Source organism: Eurosta solidaginis, chromosome 3, assembly GCF_040869045.1.
Source record: "Eurosta solidaginis isolate ZX-2024a chromosome 3, ASM4086904v1, whole genome shotgun sequence".
Classification (NCBI taxonomy): domain Eukaryota; kingdom Metazoa; phylum Arthropoda; class Insecta; order Diptera; family Tephritidae; genus Eurosta; species Eurosta solidaginis.
The window spans coordinates 201,194,220-201,215,700 of NC_090321.1; the positions used below are offsets into that span (position 1 = coordinate 201,194,220).

The window sequence follows — 21,481 nt, forward strand, 5'->3', positions numbered from 1 at the left end:
ATGCAATCATTTAAAGTAATTCCATGTGCTAGTCAAAGAAAATGTACCTGATATGTTTTGAAACAGGAAGTTATGCTTAAGTTATGTTTATAAAATTTAATGAATTAACCAAAAAATTTCTGGCCTTTTTTTAGCTTCTTCTTTTTCTAAATTTAACCTTTTCTAACCTTTTTTTTGCCAATCTAGCTTCTTTTTTTTGCATCACCTGGCAACACTGCCCCCTAATATAAAATGGGTTATGTATTTAGTTTTTTTTTTTTTTTTATGTATTTAGTTACAGCTTTTTTGACAGATAGCTTATAGAAATTTATGGCAAACAGCTGCAACTACATTTAAAACCTATTTCATTTTGTCTACGACTATGTCAACTTTCACAGGCTCTTGGTTAAGAGCCAATTAATGGTAACTTATCCATAAGCAGTCTGAGGTCTCTTATTATATCTATCCTCTTTGATTGCAGTTTTTAATTGCGAAAAATGATAGAAAAGTTACCAACGAGTGGAAAACATAAATTTCACTTGCAAAATGTGCCAGCGTCCTTAGCCAAAGCAAATGTCAAATTCTTCTTCTTATGCTTTGCTTGCAACAAAATTTGCAAGTTGCCTACTTTTTCATATCAGATGACGCCAGTGTTGCTTATCTACCGTTGTCCATAAAAATATGTGCAATCTACTCATAATGCATAAAGCGGCAGTTACCCACGAACGTACGTAGAAAAAACGTGTCAGTGACACGACCTATCTTATGAATGTGCAATGTAAACGAAAACTCACCGACGTGCAACGCCCGTACGTACCTAGCCCGGAACGTAGAAATCAAAACAATTTTGATTTTTTCCGTAAGAACGTGTCAGCTGATCGCTCTCTCACTAGACAGAGTTGCCTAGTAAACTTTTGTGCGCTAATTTTTGACCGTTTACAGTATTATGCAGAAACACCTAATTAAAGTTTGAAAAATTGTGAAAATAAATCGAAATAATTATGTAAAAGTGCAGATTATAAACATACAATCTATTTCTATTTATTTAATATTAATTCCAGCCTTTTACAACATCAAAAATTAAAGTGGAAAAAGTTGATGTTTCCATAAGCATGCATGCAAACTGGTCAATGGCAACAGTGCTTTGCTCTAAACAATACACACACAAATATGTTATGTACATGTACACAGACGCACACACTGATTCCTACGGGCTTGAGGGTTCGGTCAAACGTGTTTTGTACGTCAAACGTCCGTACGTACGGCACACGTCGGTGGGTAACTGCCGCTTAAGATTGAGTTAAACGCATGTATGAAAAACTGCTTATGCCTTGAACACGTCGTTCATTGTGTCCTTACCTTAACAATAAAGACATCACAAGAGAGTTTTTAGAGAGAAGTTTAGATAACTTTCGCTGGGAAACTTTCACAGGATCTTCATACGGCATATGATTCCATTGTGGATAAGTTTTATCCACAATGTATGATTCTCTTGTAGCCGATAATTAGCACTGAAATAATAATAGTTTCGGTTCAAATGTAATTGCAGGCAAACAAATTATCGGGGTGGATAATATCTACCGGGAGTGATATTTTGTTGTTTCAACCGTAAAAACACTTATCGAAGGCTGAGAGAATGTCTCGGATATTGCTAGTCCGATTGAATGCGGTACCATCGCCTTTTGGTTCTAGCTTGACTGCCTCGGGAAGGCTGCTTTTGTGCATGTTTTCCACGAAAACATTTTTTGCCCTTAACCCGTCGAAGTTAGCTGATATTCGGAGAGTAGAATAGAGGTCCACCGGCATTGTGATCGACCTCTAACTACCCTGCCCATAATACTTTGTAATATTAATATTGCTAGTCCGATTGAATCCGGTACCATCGCCTTTTGGTTCTAGCTTGACTGCCTCGGGAAGGCTGCTTTTGTGCATGTTTTCCACGAAAACATTTTTTGCCCTTAACCCGTCGAAGTTAGCTGATATTCGGAGAGTAGAATAGAGGTCCACCGGCATTGTGGTCGACCTCTAACTACCCTGCCCATAATACTTTGTAATATTTGATCCTGATACTCCAGTTACCTTAGTCTAGATCATTTTGATCTTTATAATGGATCAATTCTAATTCTAATTCTAGGTTAAATATCGACTTACCACACTTTGTATATATAGATAATAGATATATTTGCCTTCCAGCTGATCATTCAAAACAAAATTTTATTTCAAATTTTTTCAAGTAGGTCCCCATTTTTCTTGTGTATGTATACATACATAAACTTGATATGTGCGGCTCTACACGATTGCTACCTCCGATGGTTCAACAATGACATCAATATGGCGCTTGCAACGAATTGCACACGAATGCCATCGGACATATGACGTTTCCTATGCGCTTACTCACTCGCACCCAGTTTTTTGTTTTCTTCCAGCACAAGACCGGCTATTTAATTAACCCAAGCGAATACTGTCGAACCAAGTCGAACAAGGTTTGGCCAGTTTCGCCACGAACTGATATGAATTTTTTTATTCATGTACGACAAAACGAAGCATTATTCGTAGTCGCCATATTGAAATCTAACTGAGTCGTGTTAAGTTGTTTGCTGTGTACAGAGAAAATTTTGCAGTTTTCTAATCATTTCGATTTTACATAAAAAATATTAAATATAAACAATATAAATACACAATAAATTTGTGTTGCTGCATTTGGTATGTGTGAACGTGTGCTAATCCACATACAAAACTATTTGTAAATTGTAGTCACAAAGCAGAAAGAATTGTACGTAAAGCATTTGTGTGTGTGTTTATGCAAAAAAATTAACACCGGAATTGTGTTGGGAGGTAGTGTTATAAGGCTTGACCAGTGAATATCTAGACCCTTGTAAATTGATTGTAGTGATTTGGCATTAAGATTGCCCTGGAAAACAACAGTGAAAAATATTTGTGTCTGAAACATAACCTATAATTGGTGTAAGGCAAGATGGAGGCAGCAGGCACCACCTCGGTGGCGGCGATGGCGGTAGTTCCAACAGAGACACCTTCCACAAAGGACTACGATGGTAAGTAGCTAAGTAGGGGTGCCAAAAAATTTACGCATTTATGTTAAGCGATTTTGATTTAATGGAGGAACACTGAATGGGTTTCTTCGTAAAAATTGTTTACCATACTATTATTTACTATTTAAATCGCTTGTAATATTGACTATCATCACTGCTATAAAAATTACAAAAACCATTAAAGTGGCAACTACTCCAGTGCATTGGTTTATGCATTCCACAACTTCCAAGTTTCTAGCAAGTTTCTAAACCTATGAAAAGTTCGTGCAAAAACATGGCTAAAAGGCGAGCTTAATTTTTCACTCTGTATATTTAGCCGGGAAACTTAACTTTTTCCACAGACTGGTTCACATGAAAAAAGTTCACTTATATTCCCTATAGATGGTGCTAATGAGTCGCTTTTTCAACCGTGCTTTCGTGCGATTACCGATAAGTTTCATACGATTGAGGTTATTATGGATACAAGGTGTCAAATTAGTCGTTCTGTTCAATGTTTGTGCGATTTCCGATAAGTTTCATGTGGATGAGAGATGCTGATACAGGGTTGCAAGTTTGCCGTTTTATTAAACAGTGAAATAATTTTAATCAATATTTGATTTAAAAAAAAACGTACCAATTGATATCTCGATAACCATAGATAACTCGATAATTGGTAAAAATTTGTTATTAGTTGATAATTTTTAATTTATCGATTTTGGTTAAATTTTATCGATTGTATTTCCGATTTCAAATTTTATTCATGATATATTTTTTATATGTACATATGTATATATATTTGAATATATCGATATGTGGACGTGAGATTATTTAAGATTTTGTAGTTAACCATTTCTGCTCAGTCTTGAAAAAATTTTGATTGTTATAGCAACTTGATTTGAGAAATTGGATAAAAATGAATGAATCGATATATTGGGAAACATAAATGTTTTTATTTATCGACTATTTTGTTAAACTGTTGTAAATATTTAATATTTGTTTATCGGTTTTCGAAATCGATAAATTTTAATACTCGATAAATATTACTCTACATAACTGCAAAGGACAGCACAAATGCTTTCACATTGAAACTAGTTAAGCAAGGTAACACAAATCGTCGAAATAACAGAATATAAATATGTTTTAATCAATATATCGAGACAGGGGCTCCGATTATACATATATAGTCCCCGATTTCGATTTATTAAAAAATGAAGTACTTTATAGATGTTTTTCTACATCTATTTATGTATATACATACATGTTAAGGCATTGAGTCCCGAGGATATTTTACAATCCCGGGATGTCGGGATTTGAAAATGACAATCTCGTGACCCCGGGATTTTAGCGATTATGCAGAGACTGTTGTTTTTGAATTTGATTAAAAAATAATGTAACTTAAATGCTTACGAGTTTTTAAACATAAATTTTGATTATTTATTTATTTGTTAGTCTACAAATTTTACAATCAATCAGACTAAATATGAATTAATGAATGAACATAAATGCGGATTACAGTGTAAAATTAACAAGCATACATAGTGAGCAAAATTATATTATAAAATATGTATATACATATATGTATATACATATATTATTGTACATATTTATTCAGTCCAATGTTATACAAATAATTTAAGACAATTTTTTTAAGTTTTTTGTTGTTGTTGTTGTGGTTGTAGCGATAAGGTTACTCCCCGATGGCTTTGGGGAGTGTTATCGATGTGTGATGGTCCTTTGCCGGATACAGATCCGGTACGCTCCGGTAACACAGCACCATTAAGGTGCTACCCCGACCATCTCAGGAACGATTTATATGGCCACATTAAACCTTCAGGCCATCCCTCCCTCCCCTCCCCCAAGTTCCATGAGCTTGGGGTCGCCAGAGCCTCGTCTGTTAGTGAAACTGGACTCGTCGCGGATAGGTGAGGTTGACAATTGTGTTTGGAGAAGCTATATATTGCGCTGGCAACCTGAAGGGTTGCGCTACACAGCCCCTTGAATCTGGTATTTTAGTCACCTCTTACGACATTTCATTTATTTATTACGGCAAAAAAGCCTAATTCATGAATTAAATTATATTACAATTTACTATCTTATTGCTAAGGTTTTACAATATTCATAAAGTTTTGCTTTAAAAGCTACGATTTCATTACAACTTTTTATATCTATAGGCAGATCATTGAAACTTTTTAGACCTTTATAAAAAATATTTTGCTGATCTATTTCAGTTCTGAATAAAGGCAGTTTGAAATTGTGTTTATTCCTTGTATTAATTTTATGTGTTTGCTTAACTAATACTACGTTTTTACTTAGATATTCAGGTACATTTTCACTTTTAATATTAAATATAAACTTCATAGCGTGAAAAAAAATCTTTTGCTTGACACTTAACCAGCTCAAATTTCTCAGCATATCAGCCGTACGAGTATCTAGGTTTTTTAAGAATATATCTCATACATCTGTTTTGCATCTTTTGAAGTTTATCTATTTCTTTGTCTGACACAATGAATAGAATAGATGGGCAGTTTACAAAGTGCGGTTCTATAATGGACTTATATATAATTATTTTGTACTTTTGTACGGCGGGTATATTCTGACCCCTCCCGGGGTCGTGATCCATAGTATTTTCACGCATAACTACTGCGTTGGCGGCCCCGGGTCGCTGTTATGAAAAATAACCCTGTCCGATCCACTAATGGGAAGGGATCAAAATTAAATCAGAGCAAAATTCCTTTGTACGCAAAACTTTCCTCTGTGTATAACAACATTACAACAACCACCTGAAAAGTATTTCAGCCCAATTCTAAACGAAAATTCCGTGCGAGTTTTTTCCCTTCTCCCATTCCTCGTATTCTAAATAAAAATTCCTTGTGAGTTTTTTCACTTCTCCCTTTCCTCCTATTCTGAACAATGTTCGAAAAAGCGGAAACCAGTTATGGGAGAAAAGTAGGTATGAATGTGAGGGAGAGGGAGATTTCTCTGCCATTTCATAGGAGTTTTTTCACCAGTTAAATTAAAGGGAATGCATCAATGCATAAAGGAAATTGGTTATTTTAAGAAAGATCACTTATTTGTACAAATTTGTGCTAAAATATATATTTACATTCTACCACAATATTCTCACTTTTAATACAAACAACAACAACCACAATGTTCTTTATTTTAAGTCGAAAAGTATATCATAAGCAACGGAACAACTCTTCGCATATTTGATGCAGCCATCCAGAAATAGTGCAAGGATTTTTAAGAAGGCTTAAATAGATTTTGGCATATGACGAAAGGCGAACTCAACTCGACTTGGCCGCCAGAAATTTGCTTTGCAGAATGAATGCAGGCAACTCCGGTGGATTTGTGTTATCCCGCCGGTCTTCTTCTTATGCTACTCTGTTGATGTTGCTGTGGCACCAATTCATCACTCATTTCAGTGAATACCACATGAAATGCAATAATGTGCATTGTTTATAGCTTATTTCTTAATTTCAAACAAATTGGCAACAATAATTAAACTTTAAAATTTTTTTAAACAAAATAAGAAATGCGCAACGAAATTTCAATTGACAAAACAGCTGACTTCGAAAATTCGAAATTCCTATTCCCCAATTATTCTTCTCCCTAGGAGTAAAGAATTGGAGGAATTTTTCCGCGGGAGTAAAAAAATCCGCGAGAACAAAATTCCGCGAGAATATTTAGAATCGGTATGTTTGTATTTGTATTTATTAGGAAATTCATCCCAGCACAACAATTTGGCAAAAAATTATTTTATAGTGCTAGTCGGCAAAAGGCATAAAATAGGAACAATTTAAACTTGAAACTTAAAGCTAATGACTATGACTAAGAAAAGGTTACAATAAATAATATATTTAATAAATAGTAAATAAACGAATGATAGAGTACATTTGCTTAGAAGAAATCAGTATTTTAATTGTCTAGTTTATTATAGAAACTTGTTAATTCTTTATTGAAGAGCAGAGCATTGCTTATAAGCCTAAGTCTAGAAGGGAGCGAGTTCCAAAGACGTATGGAAGTAATGAAGAACTGGCGATAATTCCTGCTCCTCGAATTTTACATTTTAAAATGGTAAAACTATATTCAAATACTTTTTAAGAATAAATAATGTGTGAGACAGAGACTCAAAAAGCGTACTCAGAAGATGGTTTCAAGAATATTATACCAAATAAAGTTTGATTTTTTAAATTTAATATATTTGCGAGAAAGTGACTCTAAATAAAGAAAGCAAAACACATACACTTACAAAGTTTGATACATACATATACATACATATATTCATTGTATATAAAAAATGGAGAGTAAATGCGACAAGTGCAAAAGTACAATACGTGGAGAAGTGTCAAAAATTCGTTGCGAAGGGGTGTGTGGGAAACCAAAATTGCTCTGGCATAGACCAATACAGTGTTAATAAATTAGAAGAATGTGAAATGCTTATACTGTTTTCACACAGAAACTTAATGATCTCATTTCACCTGCTAATGAAATCGTAAATTTTTTGCTTTCACACAGAAGTAACTGCTCGATTAGTATGAAGGATGAGACAGACAATCATGGCGGAACGATACAAGGTGGGAGCATGGTGACATACCTACAAACAAAAAAATTCCATGTACTTGTAAATTCGATGGACAAATGTCAAAATCGTACTGCGCCGGTAGATGATGTATCAAATCAAATAAAAAAGGTTATAATCAGCTGTTCGATGCGGCCACCTTGTATCGTTCCGCCATGCAGACAATGACTTTTGATTTCATTGTAAATTTTACCAAGTAGCGCAACTAACAGCTGATCGGTGAAAATTTGCACATTCACACGCACAGTTCTCGACTCAGTTTCAAAACAAAACTTTAGATTATTTAATTCAAATTTTAAAGTGAGATAATCCTTACAAATTTATGTATACAGAATATGTATGGCGTTTTGTTGTTATTAAAACAATAGTTTTATTTATATTAAAGCTTTTACCATTTTTTTTTAACTTTGAAATCTCCGAACACCATTCCTTCATTATATGACATTCGACTGCCTAGTACACTGCCTTCCACTCTATTCGCAACATAACCTCTACTTAAGCTGCCAAACTATATAGTAAACAATGTTTGCTTTGAAAACTAAGAAGCGGAACGCTGCCAACAGAGTTGCATTGTGCTTTTGACTTCATTAGGCATTCGATTAGCTACTAATGAAATAATAATAGATTTGAATTTTGTAGGGAAGATTGAGCTCAATAAGCGTCTTAATGTAGAAAACTGCCTTTATTATTCAATAAGCCGTCTGTGTGAAAACAGTATTAGATTTATGTGTATTGATTGTGTGCAGTATGTTCATAACGTAGATGACATTCTAAAAGATATGCAGATGGTAGTGAGCAAAAATGGCAAACAACTATCTGAGTACAGGAATGAATTTGATAATGCTCTCAAGAAACATGAAAGAGAAATAAAGCAAGTTTTAAAAGCAGTGGAAGTTGCATTTAGCGACAGAATTAAGGCAATGCAAAAAGCGCAAGAATCATGCGAAAAGAGTGTTGTAGAAGTGAACAAAATACGGGAAATTGCTGAAGACTTCAAGCGAAGCAGCGAGCAGGTCTGTGATGAATTGAAAACAAACAAGGATGACAATAAGAAAATGATTGAAGAAATAAGTAAAAAGAATAAAAAAATGTGCAATGAAATAAAGAAAAATGTTAATAGTGTTGAAGCCAAAGTGTCATACGCAGCGATAACAAAAAATGGTGGACAAAAAAAAGAAGTGTTGCCAGACATTAGAAAGAATCATCCCTTAATTGTCAAGCCGAATAAAAGGCAAAATATAGAAATACCCAAAACTGACCTAAACTCGAAAGTTGATCCTAAAGGGCTGCAAATAACTAATATAGTAGCAAGGCAAAGCGGAGTTGTTATTGTTGAAAGCGAAAATGACCATGAGCGTGACAAAATAAAAAATGCCATTGAGAATAATCTGGGAAATAACTATGAGGTTAAGATTCCCAAAAAAGTGAAACCAGCAGTCATGGTGACTGGTATAAATTTTAAATATAGCGACGAGGAACTGGTGCAAAGGATTAAACGACAAAATATTTGTTTAATTGAAACGGACATCAAAATTGTTAAGCAATATGAAGTGAAAAAGAACGCGAAAAACTATTATAATGCTGTGATAGAAATGAATGTTGAAGCGTTCGCAAATGTACTAGCTGGAGAGAGGCTTAATGTAGGTTGGGAACGTTGCCGAGTATATGATGCAGTGCAGGTTTTGTATTGTTTTAAGTGCAAAGGTTTCAATCATAAAGCTAAAGACTGTAAAGAAACGGAAGTGTGCAGAAAATGTCATGGCGCACATTTTTCCAAAGAATGCAATGAGACAGCAATTAATAAATATATCAACTGCATTAGAGCAAACAAAGATCTGAATATGGGACTAGATATAAACCACGATACTATGGATAGATTTTGCCCTGTATATCAGCAGATGCTGAATGTTAGGAAAAAACATATGGGATACCTTCAACAAACCAAATATAATGTGACTATATCACGGAAAACTAAAGCGTATACTACACGTACTAAGGAAGGCTGAATACTGCAGTGCATATATCTTAATATTAATAGTATTGTTTCAAATAAAGTAGAACTAGAACGTCTTATTGAAGTTAAACAACCAGCCTTAGTAGTGTGCTCCGAAACCTGTACAACAGATAATATAATGGACTCCGAGTTAAATATTTCTACATATAAATTAATCCGTTGTGATTCACACAGTAGGCACACGGGTGGTGTGTTATTTTATATACATGAACAAGTAGAATTCAACGTTGTATGCAATAAGTCTTTCGACATGAACATATGGTGTATTATTATAAAAATTAAAAAATGCACTCTAAAGTGGAAATTTGTAGTAATCTACCACTCACCTAGTAGCAGCGATGCAGATTTTGTTAAATATTTAAATGAGATCGTCACAGAGCATCTTAAAGATTCGGATAATAATCTCATTATTGGGGACTTTAATATAAACATGAATATACCATCCACGTACTCTAACCAGCTTAGAAGTGTGTTTGCACAAATGGCCATGGTACAAAAAATTGATTTTAATACGAGATTAACGGAGCACTCAGCCACAAATTTGCCAATAATGATCAGATCAAAATTGAATGTGCCAGCGAATATAAAATATCTGATCATGAGACAATCTGCTTTCAAATACCTACTTCAAAATATTGCAGAATGAGAAAATATGCTAATGCCGTCTGTTGGGAAAATTACAGCGCGGAGAACCTGATAAATCTGCTGCGGATATGTGATATAAGTTCTATATCTAATATAGTGTTAGAAAATAGGGTCAGGCTTTGAATGATATCTTGTCTGAAGCCATGCAAACGTTGACATACGAGAAGAGGATCAATATAAAATTGCAAAATAAGTGGTACGACCGTGAATTAACAGTACTACATAAAAGAAAATTTGAATTATATAAAATTGCGATTAGCACAGGTCATTGTGATGATTATAATGCCGTTAAAAAAATATATAAAAAATCTATAATACTTAAAAAGAAGAAATACATGGAAGATCAAGTGATTATTAATAAAGGAAATATGAAATCCATGTGAAAATGTTTGAAAGATGCTGTGGAACTTGCAGATAATAAAGAGCATATTAAAAAAATAGTATTTAACGGTGAATGTCTAGAAAATAGCAACGATATAGCTAAGGTTACTTTGTTCAGAGTATAATTCAAATCAATGATAGTATTGAAACAATTGAACTTGTTGATGAAAGTGAAACAACCAACTCGGTAGCAACATTTGAACTCACCAGTATCGAGTTAGAGATATAATGAACATAACAAAATCGTTTAAAAACAAATATAGCGGTAAAAACCTATTGTCAGAGGGTGTTATCAAGGACTCTATGGTTTACATTGCACACTTATATAAGGACATTATAAACGAATCGTTTGATAGTGGCATTGTTCCCAGCTGCTGGAAGATATCCACAATAATAACAGTGGAAAAGTAAAAAATACAATGAAACCTGACGAGCTGCGTCCGATTAATACCCTACCTATTGATGAAAAAATTGTGGCAACAGTGGTGAAAAAGCAACTAGTAGCATACCTAGACGATCATAATATAATCATACCAGAGCAGTCAGGCTTCAGTTCAGTTCAGGAAAGGCCACTCCTGCGAAACAGCATTGAATATGGTAATTGCAGAGTGGAAAGAAGCTGTTGCTGATAAAAAGGTAGTAGTATCTTGCTTCTTAGACTTAAAGAGGGCGTTTGAAACAATCGATCGAAATGAATTGCTGAAGTTAATGGATAAAATTGGGATCAAGGGAAAAGCTTTGGAATGGTTTCGTAGTTACCTGAGTAACAGAAAGCAGAGGACGGTAATTGGAGACGCAGTTTCATTGGTTGTTGATGTTAACATTGGGCTGCCACAAGGCTCAGTACTTGCTCCGATATTGTTTATAATTTACATCAATGATATAAAAACTTGCTTGAGAAATTGTAAAATGACTGATTGACAACTGTCAAAGAGTGAAGACGTGTTTTTTTACTGCTCGTATTCTTTTATTGTTTTTGCGTTTAATTTATCGTTTTGCTTGTTATAAACAATGGATGATTCCTGTGGAAAGTGCAATAAAGGTTTCGGTAGATCTGATTCTATGATTGTCCCATGTAGGAGCTATTGCAAACAGCTCTTCCATCGCGCCTGCTGTGCAGGGCCTATCGCCGAATATGACGTGAACCTGATGAAATCTAACCATAATATTTGGTACCTGTGCCCAGACTATGCTAATGGGCCTGAAAAACTCTGTAAACTATTTGAGTCTGTGATTGCTACACAAAAAAGTGTGTTAGAAGCACTGATGACTGCCTTTGAAATTAAATTCAAGAAATTGATACTCTGAAAGCTAATATGAACATAGTGCCGTTGCATTACAACAACTAAACCAATAAAAGTAATGTGACTGACAATAATGGTTCAAAAATAGCAAAAAACACCAAAAAAGAGCAAAACAACACGAAAATAATATTAATACGGCTTTATTAGCCGCAGAAATAAATGCCCCAAAGACAGATGTAGTTAGCTCTCGTACTTTTAGTGCTAAAAGCAATCATAATATTAATTCTGATAGTTGTCGCTCTGCAGATGTCGATTTCTTGGCATTCTCGCCTTTGCCCAGTACCTCACACACTCTCCCTACTCCACATCTGGCTACCACTCCTGCTAATAAACCTGTTAACACCGATCCTAAAATTAATGCTGCTACAAATACAGACAATACTAATACTGCCGCGATCAGTAGTGCGCTGTCAATTAACCATGCTACTAATACGGTTGAATCTATTTCTGCTGCTCCGTCTGCAGGGCCTTCTGCAGTTTCTACTGACGGCTGCCCTGTCTCTCCGGCTGCGTCCCGACGAATAGACTCTGGCACTGCTGGCATTTTGGGCCAAGATCTTAATCATTTGGCCTCCATTTCAACACAGCCTGCTGTTTTTCAGAATGTTCGAAGGGAAGTGACAGCCGTTCCGCCTCGTAAAGTGATCTTTGTATCAAGGTTGCATGCATCACTATCGGAAGAAGACATTTCTAATTATATCTGCACTAAGCTTGGAGTTGAAAATAGTGGCATCAATGTCTTCAAGTTTACTTTTAAATAAATATGCGAGAGATATATCTTCCTTCAAAATATCGGTTCCTGATAAATATTTTGATAAGGTACTGGATACTTCCTTTTGGCCGACTCATTCTGTGGTTCATGTATACTCTAAAAAGAATGTCAATACGTCAAACAAGTAAGAGTCCTTGCTGTGAGAGCAGCACATACCTTGATAGCTGTCTACCGTTCTGTTCAAAAGGTCAAGGAGTTGATAATATTTCCATAAATGGCACCCAAATGCAATTGAGTGTCTACTTTCAAAATGTCTCCGGAATGCGAACTAAGTCTAACGTAATGTACAATATGAGTTCGCTTGTGTACTATGACGTGTTCGTTCTTATTGAAACCTGGCTAAATCCTGAGTTCCTTGATGCTGAGTTTTTTGACTCTAATCTGTACACTGTCTATCGCAAGGATCGCGTTTTTTCCAAAACTGGACTCTCTAGAGGCGGTGGAGTTTTAATTGCCATACGCCGGCACATCAACTCGTCGCTTGTGGAGCTGAAGGATCAAGACTCGCTTTTGGACCAACTGTTTGTCTCAGTTCGCGGCATCTCTCAAATTTGTATCTGTGTGTCATACATTCCACCGTCTAGTCTAGACTCACTTTATAAGTCTCATATAGATAATATTACTGATTTAGTTCGTTCTTGTGATAGTGGTAACCTTTGCATATTGGGTGACTTTAATTTACCTAATATTGAATGGTCTTACGTCGATAATGACTACTCATTAGTTCCGAACAATGTAAACACCACTTCTGAGATTTACCTTATTGACAGTTTCTCAAGTGTTAGTCTTTCTCAGATCAACGGCTTCACCAATCAACTGTCGAGAATTCTTGATCTTGTCTTTCTTATTGATAATTTTAGCTGTACGGTCAACGAATGCCTGGAACCGTTGTCGTGCTCTGGTTTGCACCACATTCCGCTTATCCTCGAAGTAGAATTCTATAACTTCGAAAGTATTGGATCTCTGAATGAGGATCCTACTTTTTCATTTAGACGTGGAAATTATGACTGTATATATCAGGAAGTTTCTTCCGTTGATTGGGAAGCCCTGTTTTGGGGATGTGATCTTGCTCGATGCTTCAGCTTATTTAAAAACGTTGTAAATCAAATATGCATAAACAATATACCTCAGAAAATGAAGCGGTGTTACAGAATAACATGGTATACTAGAAAACTAAAGAGGCTTAGAATCAAAGGAATAGGTTTTACAAAAAGTTCAAGGCCACTAAGCTAATGGCGTATAAAGAAAAATACCTGCATTATTCCAAATCGTTCAAAGCGTTAGGCAAGAGGCTCCATGGTAACTATGTTCGTAATTTTGAATCCGACATTAAGGAAAACCCTAGGGCATTCTGGACTTATGTAAAATCCAAAAAACGATGCTCAAGTATCCCTGCCTCAGTCATCTATAATTCTGAGCATGCTTCATCAACAGCTGAAGCGGCCAACCTTTTTGCAGCCTTCTTCTGCTCCAATTTCGTGACACCACCGGAAGACCCGCAGGAGTTGCCCACTGTGGTTGACAGTCCCATTAACTTTGGTGCGCTGACTCTATCAATTGAGGATATGGTCGATGGAATCCAGAATATTAAATCATCTACCCATACTGATATTGACGGCTTATCGTCTTATCTTTTGAAAAATTGTTTGGCTCTGGCATTTCCCCTCCTTTTAATTTTCAACAAATCTTTAGAGTGCGGCGAATTTATTGATGCGTGGAAGATAACCTTCATCAGCCCTATTTTCAAGTGTGGTAGCAAGAACAATGTCGCGAATTATAGGCCCATTGCAAAATTATCATCTGTTTCAAAATTATTCGAGTACGTTGTGAAACAAAAAATGTACTTTGCTGTTAAACCTCTAATCACTGAAAATCAGCATGGTTTTATGGCCGGTAGATCCACTGTAACAAACCTATCTATATTCTCTGATTTTTGCATATCTTCTTTTAATGACCGTTGTCAAGTTGATACTGTGTACACCGACTTCTCAAAAGCATTTGATAAAGTTAGTCATTCTATCCTGATTTCTAAATTGACTCGCGTGGGCTTCCACTCGATGTTTTTATCATGGATTAAATCATACCTCCACCAGCGTAGCTGTGTTGTGGTTATTGACAATAACTCTACAAACACATTCACAGCCACCTCCGGGGTGCCCAATACTTTTTGTAATTTTTATAAACGATATTTCCACCTGCTTCCAGCTCTCTAATTTTCTATTATACGCCGATGACCTAAAGATTTTTAATACCATCGCAAACAGACGACGTGAGTAAAATGCAATTTGATTTAGATAACGTTGCTGTTTGGTGTCGTGCCAATAACTTGTCACTAAATGTTAGCAAATGCTTTCTTGTAAGCTTTTCTAAATCACGTGGCCTCATTCCCACTTCCTACTCTCTCGATGGTACCCACCTCTCAACTCTTAACGAGATAAAGGACTTGGGGGTTGTCTTCGATTCGAAATTTTCTTTCACGACTCATATAAATTCTACTATTGCTAAGGCGTATTCACTTCTGGCTTTTATTAGGCGTTCCTGCACAGACTTCACGGATCCCTACACCCTCAAGTTATTGTTCACTGCACTAATTCGTTCGAAGCTGGAATATGCCTGTTTTATTTGGAGGCCGTATCATGAATGCCATATTGTTAGGCTTGAACGTGTGCAGAAAGCGTTTTTCGGTTCGCGCTGCGCTCGATGAACTTTTCTGAACCGATTCCATCTTATGAATCCAGGTGCTCACTTATCAAATTAGAGTCCCTGGAATGCAGAAGAACTGTCCTATCGCTCACGTTTGTTTATGACATCATTAATGGTGTAGTTGATGCACCTTGTCTCCTCAGGAGTCTCCAATTCCATATCCCTATAAGGCCTCTTCGCAATATACCGATTTTCTATACAGATTGTGTCCGAACCCTCTATGCCTCAAACGCACCTTTGCTTAGAGCTATGACCGACTTTAATCGCATCTCTGATTCTTCAGCTATTGATTTTGCTCTTTCTAAGTTTACTTTTAAAACTATACTTACTGATATCTTTTCAAACAGATAAATGTACTGGTCAATCTCCTATAGCATGTAAGTTTTATTGTGTCTATGTTCAACTTATGTACTATACTATTAAATATTTATCTAATTTTAATTCAACATTGTTATCTAGTCTGTAAGGGCTTTAAATGCCATAGACTGAAATAAAGAAATAAATATGAAATAAAAAAATAAGTCTTTTTGCGGATGATGCATTAGTTAGCATTAGTGACAAAAATGTAGATTGCGCTGTCATGAAAATACAAGAAGACTGAAATAATTTATTTAAGTGGCTATGCAGTAGAAAGCTAAAACTTAATATTGATAAAACTAAGTATATGATATTTAACAAGAACCATAATAACTTAATCCAATCTATTCTGAAAATAAAAACCAATGCAATTGAAAGAGTAGATCAAATGAAGTACCTAGGTGTAATAATTGATTAGAAACTAAGTTTCACAGAACACATAAATCATTTAGAGAAGAAAATTGCACAGAAAAGAGGATTTATGTATCGAACATGTAAGCATATTAGCCAACATCACAAAATATTAGTATATAGATCAATTGTAGAACCACATTTTATTTACTGCCCATCAATACTACTAGTAACAAATGATACGTTAATTAATAAGCTCCAAATACAGCAAAACAAAGCAATGCGATTGATACTAAATGCTCTTATAGAACATCAAAAAGTATTATGCTTCCTATGTTAAATTGGCTTAGTATTAAACAATCTGTTATTACTCTTTGAAGTTTATACATTACATAACACAGGGAATGTTACCAAATTATCTGAGTGATAGGATACAGTACAATCATGAGATCCATAACTATGGAACTAGGAGTAGCAGAAATTTAAGACTGCCCAAAGTAAGAACAGAGTTCGCAAAAAAGACCTTAGAATACGTAGGCTATAAAATGTATAACTACCAGCAGAGATAAAAGACTGGGAATACGTTGTTAAGTTTAAAGAAAAACTATTTCTATATTGTAAAAATTTAAATACTTAATACTAGTTAAACAATAAATTTACTCATTTCTTTTTGATGAAATAGTTTTAAGAAACTATTATGAATTTTGTAAATCGTACTATACAATGAATTAGGCTTTTTTGGCCGTAATAAATAAAATAATAATAATAATAATAATAACTTGTTAACATGTAACAGGAAGCTCAGAAACATCTTTCAGACTCCCCTTTAGAAAGGAAAATTGTTGATAGCATGTTATACATCAGTTCTAAATTTATAACACGATGATCTGATTTCAAAGGAAATAGAAATTTTTCTTTCCTGCGGATGAGCTAATAAAAGCCGTGTTTTTTTTACAAGACGTTTCGTTTGCGCGTGAAAAAAACGCCTATCCTCGCTTAGATAATGCTTAGGAGATCCATCTAGCGGCAGTGGTTGAAACAATTAGCTACAGCTACAGGGTGTACCGAAAAGCGGAGACACAACCCTCTGTTGTATTTCTGTGTATAACATATAGCTTAATCAGTTGTGATAGATAGTGGACGCGCATAGAATACATGGAATTAGTGCAGAGGGTGAAACATGGACACATACATATTTCAGTTACATCTGAGTATAATGCGTATTGAAATTTAGTAGTACTAATATTATGCGTAGCAATTTCAGAGGTGTATTTAAAGTTTGTCGCTTAGCAATCTATATAAAGTTTAAAGCGTAAACGTATATAGATTGAAAAAAAACAGCTAAAGTCAATCGAAATTCGATAAGATCAAATCTATGTACATATGTATATTTCGGAAAACATTTCGGGTTTAAAAATTTATACTTTTTTACTTTTGGATAAATATTTGACATACATATATCTGACTGAATAAATATCGGATATCCAATACAAAATTCTATAAATTGCATCTTAAATTGCATAATTTATTGTTTTTTTTTTATATAATACAGCCCAATTCTAAATAAAAATTTCTTGTGAGTTTTTTCACTTCTCCCTTTCCTCCTATTCTGAACAATGTTCGAAAAGGCGGAAACCGGTTATGGGAGAAAAGTAGGTATTATGAATGTGAGGGAGGGAGAGGGAGATTTCTCTGCCATTTCATAGGAGTTTTTTCACTAGTTAAATTAAAGGGAATGTATAAAAATAGTTAAAGGAAATTGGTTCTTTTAAGAAAGAACAATTATTTGTACAAATTTGTGCTAAAATATGTATTTACATTCTACCACAATATTCTCCCTGTTAATACAACAACAACACCAACAACAACCACAATATTCTTTATTTTAAGTAGAAAAGTATATCATAAGCAACAGAAGAGCTCTTTGTATATTTGATGCAGCCATCCAGAAATTGCGCAAGGATTTTTAAGAAGGCTTAAATGGATTTTGGCATTTGATGAAAGACGAATTCAACTCAACTTGGCCGCCAGAAAATTGCTTTGCAGAATGGAAGGAGGCAACTCCGGCGGATTTGTGTTACCCCGACGTCTTCTTTTTCTTATGCTCCTCTGTTGATGTTGCTGTGGCACCAATTCATTACTTATTTCAGTGAATACCACATGTAATGCTATACTGTGCATTGTTTATATATTATTTCAAAATTTTATTGAGCTCAATAAAATTTTAAAATATTTTATATTAACGGCCGAAAACATTTTACATTATATATTATTTCTTAATTTCAAACAAATTCTCAACAATAACACTGTGGCAACAGCCAGCAGGGTATTGGGCCAAACCCACTTTTTTGTAGAGATTGAGGCTTAAGTAGACAATGTACTATCTCCGTTTTTCGAAGTTATCTTCCAAAAAATAGATATCGGCTTTCTACATTTCGAAAATATGAAAAAAAAAAAATTAGTTCTAACGTTTCACCTCGTATAACAGCTGTTTTACTAAATTTCTCAAAAAAAGAATTCAGCCCTTCAAATAAGGGAAAAGAGCGGACCACGACAACATTTTTACTTTTTTAATTTGCTGAACGCGTTAACAAAAAAAATTTTTTTTTTTTGAAATGTAAAATTTCGAATTTCGAAAGCCGATATCTGTTTTTTGGAGGCTAACTTAGGAAAACGGAGATAGTACTTTTTATACCTAAGCCTCAATCTCCTCAAAAAAGTTGGTTTCGTCCAATACCCCAAAAAAGTTGATTTTGTCGCATAGTGTAATTAAACTTTTAAATTTTCTAAACAAAATAAGAAACGAAATTTCAATTAACAAAACAGCTGACTTCGAAAATTTGAAATTCCTGTTCCCCAATTATTGTTCTCCCTATGAGAAAAGTATTGGAGGAATTTTTCCGCGGGATTAAAAAAATCCGCGAGAACAAAATTCCGAGGGAATATTTAGAATTGGGCTGATAATATTTATCGATTTTCAAAAAAGATTTATCTATATTTAATTTGCTTAAAATTAACGAGCGGACCTTTAACTTTTTTTTATCGCAGACGCTCCAGTTTTCGATCCTAGCTTATCTGAAGAAGAACGCCGCTTTTACGTTCGCGCCTATCCAAATGTGGATTTGGTGCGTGAACGCAAAGTACATTGTACTACCTGTAAGATACATGTTGGCACAGCACCGTCCCAAGAGGAGAATATACGAATGCATCCAGTTTTGCGTGTTACTCATTGTTTGAAATGCCACGATTTTTATAATAGCGGAGAATTTAGCAAAGGTGAAGATGGTTCTGAACTATATTGCCGTTGGTGTGGTCAAGGTGGCGAGGTTTACTGTTGCTCAAGCTGTCCCTACGTCTTCTGTAAGTCGTGTATAGTAAAGAATCTTTCACGTGGTGTAGTGGTCGATATCGAACAAAATGAAAATTGGAATTGCTTCAGTTGTGCACCAAAAATTCTTTGGCCATTACGAGCACAACATTGGGCATTGATACGTTACATAGACAAACAAAAAAAGTAATATAAATTTATAATTAAAACTGTTTTAATATTTACATTTATCTTTTTTTTTAATTTTAAGGTACATTGAGTCAGGATCCTATAGTGAGGCTGAAAAGAAAAATCTTTGGTCACAAGATCGTTCCACTTGCTGTCGTCTAGCCAAATCCAAATGTGGTAATATGTCGGATTCTTTGGAGAGTTTAGATTCAACGGCATCGCGTCGTAGTCATGGCAGTGCTAGCGCAAAGAAGCAATCGAAATCACCTGGTTCATCCAGTCATACACCACCTGCGAAACGTGCAAAAACTTCAAACGATGAAGTCGTCTGCACACCAGATTTAATGAGCATGTTAGAACCAGACTGTCAACTAACAGTACAGTCAAAATCACGTCCTTCCGCACCTACAACATCGACACCAAAAATTATATCATTGCAAACACATCATGCAACATATAGTGGAGGTGTCCAAATTAAAGCTCACACCAATACACCACCGCCATTAGTTTTACGCAATACCGGTCTACCCATGCGACATCCCTCACCTACTCCAGTTGTACGTCGTACGGTGATTGGTGCACGGAATAATACTACACCAGTTACTGGTAGTAGTCATACACCTGTTTATCATACGATTAACGGTTATCGTATTGATTTAAATTCAGCCGCTCAACAAGAAACATTCCGTTTACCAAATGGCAAGCTGATACAAGTTAAACGCCAAGGTACGAACTCAAATCTAGCATCGGGCAATCAATCCCCAAATAATCCATGGATGCGCCAACCAAGTCCAATAACAACTATACAACATGCTGCTGCAGGTCGACCCATACAAATAGCGCCAGCAAGTGCTCATGCCACACAACATTATTATACAGTGCAACAACAACAACAACAAAATACAATGCATCAACCGCAAATGTTACGATATAGCAATACGACAGTAACACCAGTTGGTGGACAAAACGGTGCTGTAAGAAATGCACAAATACAGCTAGTTAATGGCATACCTGTAGCACCAACGGCTCAACCTACAGCTGTTGCACAAGCACCTAATGTGGCAACAACAGTACGTGCACCACTTATGGTACGTCATGTATTTCCCGACACTGCCATCGGTCAGGCACGCACCCAGTTACAAGATCAAGTCTTTAATGCTATGGAGATATGCCAACATTTAACTGGCAAAGTGCAAACGTTAACCAATTCGAATGCGTATAAACAGGCACGCAATTATCTTGAAGTAAAAGAGCTCTACATACATTTGTCTTATTTGTTGACATATGCAATTGGACGTTTTAAGGGCTTGCAAGATAAATGTTTAGGAGATATGAGACAATTGGGTTTTGTTAGTGATGCAGATAGCTTGGAGAATGGACAATTAGCAGCAGGTATGTTAACGTTACTGTAAAATTTGATATTGTGTAAAAAAGAAATTTACGAACTATAGAATAGTATTGTTTAAATGTTTATGTTAAACAAGTGCAATATTTAAGCACACTTCCGCTAGAGATAGAATGTCAAACCTAAATATTCACTTTAATGTGAGCTTTTCAGTCTTCTTGAGTTATAAATTTTGTACGACTTATTTAAAGGAAATCGGTTTTTTACGAACATTTTCGCTTAAGACAGATTACTCTTCTGTCCAGAGCCCTTGTCTTGAGTCATTTTTTGTGCACATGGACTGCGTATTCTTTTTTTATTTAGTTTTCAAGTGTTAAATAAAAAACAGTGAAACTATGCATAAATCAGAAATGCAGGGCTTTATTGCCAGTGAAAAATGTAAGTACGAAGCATTGGCGAATATTTGATGCATTTTGAGTACAATTTCATTGTCTTTCAGCAGAGGCACAACTCTTTTATCGCT

The 21,481-nt window shown here is 35.2% G+C and overlaps 1 protein-coding gene across 2 annotated transcripts in view; it reads left to right on the forward strand.

Moving 5' to 3' along the window:
* Positions 1–2,368: 2,368 nt before the first annotated feature.
* The window catches only part of ADD1 (ADD domain-containing protein 1), a 36,520-nt gene continuing 17,407 nt past the window's right edge, over positions 2,369–21,481 (forward strand). Inside the window, exons 1-3 of one of the 2 annotated variants that reach the window (XM_067774689.1) lie at positions 2,369–3,032; positions 19,166–19,631; positions 19,696–21,005. In XM_067774689.1, the coding sequence (XP_067630790.1) occupies positions 2,954–3,032; positions 19,166–19,631; positions 19,696–21,005 (1,855 nt within the window). In that variant the 5' untranslated portion in view covers positions 2,369–2,953. The remainder of the gene's footprint in view (positions 3,033–19,165; positions 19,632–19,695; positions 21,006–21,481) is intronic. The other variant, XM_067774688.1, reaches the window with a different exon arrangement.